Consider the following 10,538-nt stretch of genomic DNA (forward strand, 5'->3'; position numbering starts at 1 on the left):
TCATACGTCAACAACTCGCGCGCGTGAATGTGAGTGGGCGCGCGAGCGCTCGCGCGTGTGTGAGAGAGAGAGAGGTTGTGAGAGAGAGAGAGAGAGAGAGAGAGAGCGTGTGTAAAATACTACTGAATGGACTATAAATACTGAAACACGCCACCTTGTGAGCAAATGGTGACAACTGGCACAAATCTTACAGCTGAGTGAAGGATGGATCCATTTATTACGAGGTTAACAGATGTGTGTGTGTGTGTGTGATTTTTAGATACTGTAATGTAAATGACCTGCTTTCTGCTGATATGGAATGTTCCAGCAAAGAGACCATAAAGACTGCACTTCCCACTAACAACACCTGCTCAAGTTTGGGTTTTTTTTTTTCTTACAGGTGCATGTATTGGTGAGATGAACAGTTTTGTTTCATTTTTTGTGAACTACTGACAAAAATCTTTTCTAAATATACTCTCTCACTCACCCATCTTCTATACCGCTTTATCCTGTATTCAAAGTCACAGGGGCCTGGAGCCTATCCAAGGAGGCTTAGGGCATGAGGTTGGGTACACTTTGGACAGGGTGCCAATCCATCGCAGGGCACACACACACACATGCACACACTCCTGGTAATTTGCATGTCTTTGGACTGTGGGTGGAAACCCACAAAGCACAGGGGGAACATGGAAACTCAGCACACAGAGATGGGAATCGAGCCTGGCCGGGAATCGAACCCGCACGTGCAATGCGACAGTGCTAACCACTACACCACCATGCCGCCTATTTAAAATATAGCTATTGTTATTTAGAGTTTATGTTGTTGCCTGGCCTTTAGGCTGCTCCCAGCAAGGGATCGCACCATCCGGTCTGCACATACTGTACAGTACAAGCTTGGCACAATTTTTATGCCAGATGCGGTGCAACTTTGTGCAGCATTGTGGCTTACTGGATTGCAAGGTGTATTGGTTAGCTAATTAGTGTAGTGGCTAATTGGCATTCCACAATTGCCTGTAGTGTGTAATAAGTGTGTGAGTGTGTATGTGTGCCCTGCAATGGATTGGAACCCTGTCCAGGGTGTATGTACCTCAACTTGTGCCCAAGGTCTTCTGAGATAGGCTCCAGGCTTCTGGTCACCCTGTACAAGCTAAACGGTATAGAAAGTGGTGACTTACAGTACTATAGTGGTTAGCACTGTTTCCTTGCATGTCCAGGGCTGGGGGATTGAATCTCATCTCCGCACTGTGTGTGGAGTGCATGCTCTCCCTATGCTTTGTGCTTTCCTTAAGGTAGACATGCAGTATAGGGTGATTGGCATTTGCTTGTAATGTGTAATTGGGCATGTCAGTGTATATGCTTCTTCTCTTTGATAAGTTGGCACATTAAGGATGTACCTCACCTGGGATAGTCTCCAGGTCCCCCTGAAACCTGTTCTATTTTACAGGATATTTTAAAGCCTAAATAAATTGCATTGTAAAGTGGCAATAATATTGTATACTTTTCTATACACTCTTTTATGCGATACAGTATCAACATCTCCCCCAACAGTTTAGCTATTTCTTGAAACGGAATAGGTTCATATGGTGTATTTGGCTTGTTCAACTCTAGGAGTCCTGGAAAGTATTTAGATTGAACATTACAACAGTGGTTCAGAATCAGAAAGTGTGCAAATGATAACCTTTTGGTGTAATAGTGTACCAACAGTAGGCAGATCCCCCCAGATCACTGTCTGAATAACAACTCAGTTAGACTGTCAAATAGTTATTTAACACCTGTTCTATGCTGATCATGAAGTGCAGAGATTGATAAAATTATTGTATTTTTTATAGCCCTTTTTTCAACACAAATATCATTCCATCAGCCCTGAGTGAGAAGATCCACTGCCATTGTTACAGAGAAGGTCCCTCTAAAGTAATCCAATGGAAATTCAGCTTCAAAAGAATCAGGATTCAATGTGTCTTACCCTGGACGGTGCTGTGAATCATGATTTTTAATGCAAGTAACCAGAGGCCCAAGTAAACTTCCTGTAGCTAACCAGAAATAGATAAATAGATGAAACACACACACACATGCACGCACACATGCACGCACACAAGCACCCACACAAGCACACACACAAGCACACACAAGCACACACGCACACACACACACACACACATACACACACACACACACACACACACACACACACACACACACACACAACCTGTACCCTTCCTGTTTGTGTCAAGCCTGATAGTGGTTAAGATTTAAATGAAATGAAACATTTTTCTTTTTCCCACAGCAGTGTGGAAATAATTGATTACACCATGTCCAAATGTACAATAGACAAATTTCTTATCTTTTATCTCGGGGGTCTGCAAATCATTTTCTCACATCCACTGAGAACAATGCAAACAACTGGGGCAGCAGCGAGATATTTAAAAAATAAATAAATAAATAAATAAATAAATAAATCTCACCTATTGTTTAACAAGACATTCCAGAGATGGCAGCATATTGTAAAGATTGTCAGCAACAACAGTCCGTGAAAAGTCTCATTAAAATTACAATTTTATCAAGGGTCTGCAGCTTGGTACTAAATTGATTTCTTGCTTCTGTTCAAGCTTTTATTGTCACATATTTACCTGCAGTACAGTTTAGTCGCCGTATCTACATGGCCTCTACCAGGTACAGTACATTCACGTTGTACTTGTACAAGTGGTACCACATGGTTTTAGTGTAATAAATCTCACCCAAAGAAAGTTATTGAACTACACTGGGAGCTTAGTACTTCTGCAAGCACAACGTGTGCAAATAAAGTTTCCCCTGGCCGTTTACCATGCCCTAGCACCCTAAGAGCAAATATTATTACAGTGCTCTTGCTTGCTGAAAGCTCCCTTATCTTTAACTACAGTGTGGTAGTGCTAGCCTGCTTTAACCCTGCCGCCAAGGATCAACAGGAAGAAACCAAGGTTGTTCTGATACGACGCCATGTCAAATTATCGATTGGTAAATAACATGCGTTAAAAAAGATAAGACGAATAGAAAGAAGTTGGAAATGAGGTATATGATCCATTTAAACAGCCTTAAACAGATGTGCTACTCACTGATAAGACTAATGGTGATGGGCTTGGACATATTGTATTGCAATAATTTGGCCTTGGTGTGCATATTTTCTGCCCTTTTGGAAATTTATGGCTAGAAAGATGGAAAACTTATGTTTCATTTTTCTAGCCATAAATTTCTAAAAGGACATAAAACATGCACAGCAAGGCCAAATTATCTTATTAATTTTATGTGTAAACATTTACTATGTTTATCTATCATCTAAATTTAAGGGTGTTTAAGTCACATCGGGGATCTTGTGAATAAAAGTGTTAAACTGACATTTATCAAAGACTTCAAGCACAGTAGAGTGTAAGATTCTTAGCCGCAGAAAACATTTAAATGGTGCAAACGTTTCAAAGAATGTGCCTTGAAACCCACTGCAGTCGAACACCAGACAAACACCACTTGCACGTTACAGGAACTTGGCTCAGAGTTACTGCCACATTACCTGTAAACAGTAGACCTGCCCTCACTCCAAGCCATTTCCACATGTTTCGGCCATTAAATAAGGTTCCTGTAATGTGCAAGTGGTGTTTGTGAATGATTGCGTGTACAGATTTTTTAAGGTTCAGGCGTTGAACCTCAAGGTTGCACTATCTGAAAGGTCTTGGGAACGACTGCGGTGCAGCCAAGCCATATTCTTTATACTTTCATTTACAAGTCCTGGTTTGACTTGAACACTCCTCAAAATGAGAGACAGTGTATGCGACATAATTCAGGAAAAAAAAAATCTTGGATACCATTTTGTGTTGTCACTGCAGCTAAATTTTGGAAAACGACCATAATTTATGAAAAACGAAAACAACATTTTGACCAAAATTGAGTGTGTGCCAATAATATACTTTTTTTTTTAATCTTTAAGAAATATTTGAACAAATATATTTGTGCCTAAATCTGGCAAAGATATCTGTGACACTATCCTGTGCTATTACAGGATAGAAAAATAGATACTTTATTGATTCCAAAGGAAATTTCCAACTTTCTTATTAAAAAAAATAAGAATAGCACTTATATACCCACGTGTTTAAATTACCTAATAAAATGTTTTAGCTCAGATCATGAGACTGATGATGATAATTACTGATATCTACATTACATGTCCAAACGTTTGTGTACACCTGAACATTACCTTCATACTGTACGTGTGAGAAACACACAACTGTACACACAAAGGTTTTGGTATGCTATAGTTTTACAATTCCCTTTCACTGGAACTAAGAGACCCAAACCTGTTCCAGCATGTTAAAGCTCATGTCCACAAAGTGCCAAGCCTCTTCACCTGAAATTAGTGCCTGACCTAACACTCTTGTAGCTGAATGAGTACATATCCCCAGAGCCACATCAAAAAAAAAAAAAAAACTATTGGAAAGCCTTTACACATTATGGAAGGTTTTTATAACAGCAAAGAAGAGACAAAATAAGGCGCAAATAGGTTTAGAGACAGGGTGGAATATGATTTAGTTACATATTGGGATTCTTTTGTGTGCCATTTTATGTATGTACTTTTAATACTTACTTCTTAATTTATATACAGTATGTCTGCTTTTAAAATGGGAAAATGTTGCAGTTCCTCTATAAACCTACAAGTTTACAAACTCCTTTTTACACATTGGCAGGCAGCAATGCATTCGGTGTAGTAAGAAGAAATTATTTGCAAAGTTTGCTTACAATTGTAACAAAATAGAAAAGAATATTAAATGGGGATAGTTATAAAATTATAATGCTTCTAGAACTGCAATACAAATCAATTTGGCACCTACTGTAGTTATCGTGATAACGCTTCGGTGGTCCCTGGTAATTCTTATCCCTAGAGGGGTTGCTCAGAAAGCAAATATGGTTGTGATAGGAAATTACAGTGTAATTTCCTATTGTAAAATTTGTCAATAATGATTATTGTATATTAAGGAGATTTATAAATGTAAAAGTAAACTATAAATCTAATGGTGGCCAAGGCGTCTTCAATAAAATTGGAACAATGTCCTTAAATGCATATTTTGGTTGGGAAACCAGAATTTATTTCTGGTTGATAAACCCGCCCAAGAAAAAGAAATCAGTTCAAGAAAACTTGTGGTTTTCATCATTACTGTATAATGTATAGTAGAAAACTTGACCGAGGGTTTCCCCAGTCTACCACATATGCTGTTGACTGTACAGGATGCAATGCTAAAGAAACAAGAACAGATTTTTACTAAACTGTACTGAGTAACTTCTAAGTAGTATCCTGTAAATAATGTGTATGAATCAGACAAAGTGTGCTGTACAGTCATACCACTTATCTGAAAAACTGAAAATATAGTGAAATCTTACACTCTATACTCTATGTATTAGTTTCTGTTTGCTCTATGAGGAGTTGTATTTGCACTGTGGAAACAATGGCAGTTCGGCAAACATTCCTACGTGAAGAACAGAAACAAAACAGAACAGAAAAAGGCTATTAATATAAGAGCTAACTGTAGATACAGTACTGTATGAAATCATGTCTATACTGTGTAAAAAAAAATAAGTTACAAACAAATGTGCTGGTTTACACAATGTTAGCTCAATGACAGCATCACCCTGTGCCCTAATTAATTATTTTCCTATAACAATGTCACAGCACTTTCTTTGAGATAACATTTTCTATCTATTATAGAACAGAATCCTACATATTTAAATATCCTGTAGGTTCATTTAATTCTGTGCATGTCTTAGTATTTACATTTACAAAAGCCAATCCTTTAACAGTCTCTCTTTTTTCTCTTTCATTTAACAAGGTCAGAAAGCTTAAAGTTACAGCTCTAAAGCATTGCCACTGAAGACTACTTCCAAAAATGCGAAAAGCCATCTTACTGAAAGAGTCACCATACAAACAATTACATAAGTGCACACACGCTTATATTATTATATTATTTAAAAATAATCAACACCTTGGGATGAATCAGAATCAAGAATTTTCCAGCACTGTGGTATAATTGCATATATTGTCTAATCCATTGTGGAAGTGATATCGCTATTTTAAGAAAGCAATAAAAACATATACTTTATTTCATTGCTTTTGAAATGTAATATGACTCGATGGATTTCTGAGGTTTAAGAAGCAATAAAGAAGACACAGTTATGTAAGCTTTACTTTTCTTTATAAGGATGTAGATTAGCATACTTCCCAACAATGTGTAATTAAAGTTAATCATTTCAGCATTATGAAAGCTGAGACAAACTGCAGCTCATGCAGCATCCAGCAGTGACAGTTTGAGCAACAGAAGAAAAGCAACTGTGATTGAATGTCCTTGCATATTGTTCTTAAAACTGTTAAGGACAATCTGGATAAAGTACATTTTTTCAAACTACTTGCTTGCTCTGAGTCCTTCACATTTCAAGGTCTTTGACTTTGTCAGTCACTCAGCAGGTTTTCTAGCATTTTTTTTTTTTTGTGGAAGAAAATTTATTATACGTATTAATCCCGCCGCCTCCAATTATTGTTTCCTTTGTCCTCCTCCATGGCTTTCTCCAACCAGTCATTGTCCTGCTCAGACTCTGACTCACTCATTTCACTTGCATCAGCAGCCAGAAGGCGTGAATAATTTATTCTGCGCTGGCGAGGGATCCTCCATTGCAATATGGCTAAAGAAATGCACCACACTCCAAGCATCACTGCTGTACCCTGAAAAAGGACTTTAATCCCAAACTTCTGCACCACAAACCCACTTAATACACTGCCTATTCCGGCACCAAGATCTAAATAAAGGGTTTCAAACACTCGCTTTACTGCCAGCTCTGTCCCTGGAGAGGCTATGTCTGCAGATTGAGCCTCTAATGACCACCAGAGGGCTCCAACGCTGATTCCTGCCAACACCTGAGCAGGAAGTACTGTCCACGGAGCCTGCATGAAAGAATAGGAAAGACACTGCAGAGTCAGACCCAGGATACCAAGAGGCAGGAGCCGGCCATGGGACTTTAGAAGACGAGTTAAACATCCATTCAACGGGGCAAAAGCAGCCTGGCACAGAGGTACAGTGGCCAAAGTAATACCCATTTGAAGCTCAGTAGCATTCTGATCTTGCATCTGCCACAGGAGAAAGTCCGAAACAGCTGAACCTGCCATGCCAGTAAGAACAGCAGTGATGGCACAGAGGAGTGCCTGCGAGTCTCCTCGCACTAGGTGCAGTGCCTTCAAGCCAGCCCCGGGAACATGTTCACGTTTGTGCCGGTAAAGAGGTAACAAAGCAACAAGCGGCACTGTTAAAACCATCAGTAAAGCGTATGTATAAAAATGCAACACTGTTCCAATTAAACAGTAAAAGATGCTTACTAGAATACCAGAGCATCCCATACCACCAGCAGCCCCTAACAATCTCCATGGTTTAACGGCGCCGTGACGTTCTGTGGCGTCCACTAAATCAAGGTACTCATGCAGTCCATCGTCAGCTGTCCATGTAAGCGGAGCAGCCATAATCTCCCATAGGCTTATGATGATCATGATCAAGAAAAACATCTGATGTTGTGTGTCCATGACTTTCAAACTCTCAAGGAACCCATATCGAGTCTCGTCCACTTCCTGCTGCTTTTGTTCACGCTTTATTAAAGATCTGCTCCTTTTACCTGGTGAGGGCATATGACCTTTTTTTGTTTCCAAAGAGTCTGGCTTGTTGCTTTGACTACCTGCGGTATGTTGATGTGATACTGTGATGTTGAATGGCTGTGCAGATATATTTTGCACAGTGTTACTGTGCTCTTGGGAGTGCCTTATATTGTGCTGTGTTGAGTACGCAACAGGTGCAGAGAATTTTTGTAGAGTTGTCTGGGGTTTCAAAGTAGTAGAGCTATATTCCGTGTTCAGCTGACTAATATTACAGCTTCTGTTCTCTGTGCTCTTTCCAGTGGGTGGGAAGAGCAGAATCGCTGACGCGACTGCTGCTGAACAAACAAGAGAGGCTGTTATGATCATGCGCCGTTTGTTATGACGTCTGGCAAGGATGCAGGAGAGAGGCCTCCAGACCAGAGCAACTGTGTGTTTGACAGTCATGATGGTTCCTGTCATTATGGCAGTGAGGCCAAGGTGTCTGAAGTAAAGGGTGAGGAAAGGCAAAAGGCAGCCTATGGCACAAGAATAGATGAAATGGAAGAAAGCTGCAAAGCTTACAGCTCCTCTGACATCCCACTGTTTGGTCCTCTTCATGGCTGCTCCCTGTGTTACACCAAACAGTCATAAGAACTCTGTGAATGAAAGAAAAAATAAGCAGGTAAGTATGAGGGTAAGTAACCAAAATATAAAAATAAAGTGTAAAAAGCAAAACAGTCAGATAAAAACTTCTGCATAGTGGGAACGCATCTTTGCCCCATGATGTCCACAGTGCTTTTGGTAATATAATTATATATAATATATAATGATAATTATAATAATATAGTTTCATATTTATTTATTTAAAAAATGTTTACAATATATTTATTGTGGTATACTTCATTAGCCAAGCATGAAACAAAGTAGTAGGCTAGGCAGACTAAGTCAAAGCTGGGTAAATGCATCCGTCTTCAGCTGTTTGCTTACAGTATTTATATGCGTAATGTTCATGTGTTTAACATTCCATGCCATTGGTTTTCTTTAAAGCAAATTTGTTTACTTGTTGTGTGCTGGATGTTTAGATACAGGGTGGCCCCAAAGTCTGGATCCCTGGGCAAATAAGCAAATATAAAATGTTACGTTTAGCCTTAACTTCTTTATATAAAGAAACCTGATGAGAATGAGAACGACTTTTATTCAATCCTCTATTATTAGTTTTAAAGCCATTTTGGATCTAAAATAATAAAAAAAAATATATATATATATGTAAAGAATAATGCATATGGATCGAAACTTTGGGGCCACCCTATACCCTGTAACTACAGCTAAAATACCATTGCTTTGTTATGGCTTTAATCCAAGCTTTTAATGAAGCATACAAAACCGGTTTTACTCTCCAATCCTATCATTAAATATACAAAAAAAAGTAAAACAGTTTTTTACCAAAAATTCATAGATGCAGGATTTTACACTGTTGTTAATAAGTAGACAAAGCGAAAATATCCACTTGGAGGCTGGAGCCTATCCCAGGGCATGAGACGGGGTACACCCTGAATGGGAGGCTAATTCATCTCAGGGCACACACACACACACGCACACACACACACACACACACACACATTCCCATGCTCATTCACACACCACATGCAGTTTGGGAACGCCAATTACCCTAATCTGTATCTGTAAAAGTATCCTCAAAGCGTCACCACATCAAATACTTATTTTATTTACTTAATTACACTTTGTGTTTATTTATTTATTTATTATTTATTTATTTCCCCCTTGCTCTACAACATTTACTTAATATTTTTTATATATCAATTCTAACTTTAAGCACCTACCCCTATACAGGGATGTACAGAAATGCTCCTTCTAAGGTATCTTTGTATAGGTGTTATGGACCATGGGATAAGTCCACCCTGTATTCTGGAGCTGAGTTTCCGGACCTGGAGCAGGAACTGGATTTACATACCGGATCTCGCAGCCTTTAAAATGCCACACGAACATGATTTAAAACACCGTGACTGTCACCATGTTCCCGTATAATACTGTAGGTGAAATTGAGTAAATACGTTACACTGCCTGAGCAGGAAGTAGACGAAGCGAAAATATCCACTTTATCCAAACTTTCAGAAAGACGGAATGTTATCTAGACTTTGTATAGTTCACCAGCAGAAAAGACCCGGATGTGTGCGTAACGCACTGTTATTACCTGTGCACCTGTTTCGGTGTTTTTGTACACGTCATGCTGGAAAACAATAAAAAAATAAGGAATTATTTACCTTTACACACAGTCTCCTAATGACGCAGTGGAGTCATGCTGCTCAGGCGTGGAAATGAACATTAAATAATAATAATATTATTAATAATAAAAAAAAAATCCTGTGTATCCGTTGAGTGTGAAAGTTGTCTGCGTCCGTCTGATAGCGCGTGAGAGACAGTGCTGTGTCCAGCCAGTGCGGCTTACCTTACAAGACGTTTTTACTCACCAGTGCCCCCTGTCGACCGTCACTAATATCACAGCTCAACATGGCGGAGTGTAAACTAAAACAGTGTTTAAACAGCCTGGGGTCCTGGGGGTTGCCCCTAAACATATGTTTAATGGAAAATGTGTGTGAAAATGGTGCCCTGCAATAGACTGCCTTGTGTTCATTGTTACAGCAATTTGTTACAAAACATTCTGGAGCACTACTGAATTTTAGTCAAAACTACTAACTATATGGCCTTAGGTTATTAAAGTAACAAAAACAATAACAGTCAGTTTTAAGATAGGAAGGACTGCTGCTCTGGAATAGTTCTTTCATGGACAGTGTTGTCAAAGAGCATTTGCAAAATCCATCAAGCACCATGATGAAACTGGCTCTCCTGATGGCCTTCAGCATTTTTTTTTTTTTACAATGTAGAAAGAAATAAAAATCAGAAACGACCATGG

The 10,538-nt window shown here is 39.1% G+C and overlaps 1 protein-coding gene across 3 annotated transcripts; it reads right to left on the reverse strand.

The window, feature by feature from the left end:
- Nucleotides 1-5,652: 5,652 nt before the first annotated feature.
- mfsd6l (major facilitator superfamily domain containing 6-like) lies at nucleotides 5,653-10,019 on the reverse strand. Of its 3 annotated transcripts, none has more exons than XM_053515071.1 (2): nucleotides 9,448-9,537; nucleotides 5,653-8,262 (listed from the first exon to the last, which is right to left on the reverse strand). In XM_053515071.1, the coding sequence occupies exon 2, from the start codon at nucleotides 8,222-8,224 to the stop codon at nucleotides 6,503-6,505; it is 1,722 nt and encodes a 573-aa protein (XP_053371046.1). In that variant the 5' UTR covers nucleotides 8,225-8,262; nucleotides 9,448-9,537; the 3' UTR covers nucleotides 5,653-6,502. The 3 variants fall into 3 exon arrangements, with proteins under 3 accessions (XP_053371046.1, XP_053371047.1, XP_053371044.1); XM_053515072.1 differs by lacking the exon at nucleotides 9,448-9,537 and adding an exon at nucleotides 9,050-9,096; XM_053515069.1 differs by lacking the exon at nucleotides 9,448-9,537 and adding an exon at nucleotides 9,889-10,019 and having other exon boundaries at nucleotides 5,654-8,262.
- Between the last annotated feature and the right edge of the window lie 519 nt (nucleotides 10,020-10,538).

This window comes from Clarias gariepinus, chromosome 16 (assembly GCF_024256425.1).
Source record: "Clarias gariepinus isolate MV-2021 ecotype Netherlands chromosome 16, CGAR_prim_01v2, whole genome shotgun sequence".
Lineage (NCBI taxonomy): Eukaryota > Metazoa > Chordata > Actinopteri > Siluriformes > Clariidae > Clarias > Clarias gariepinus.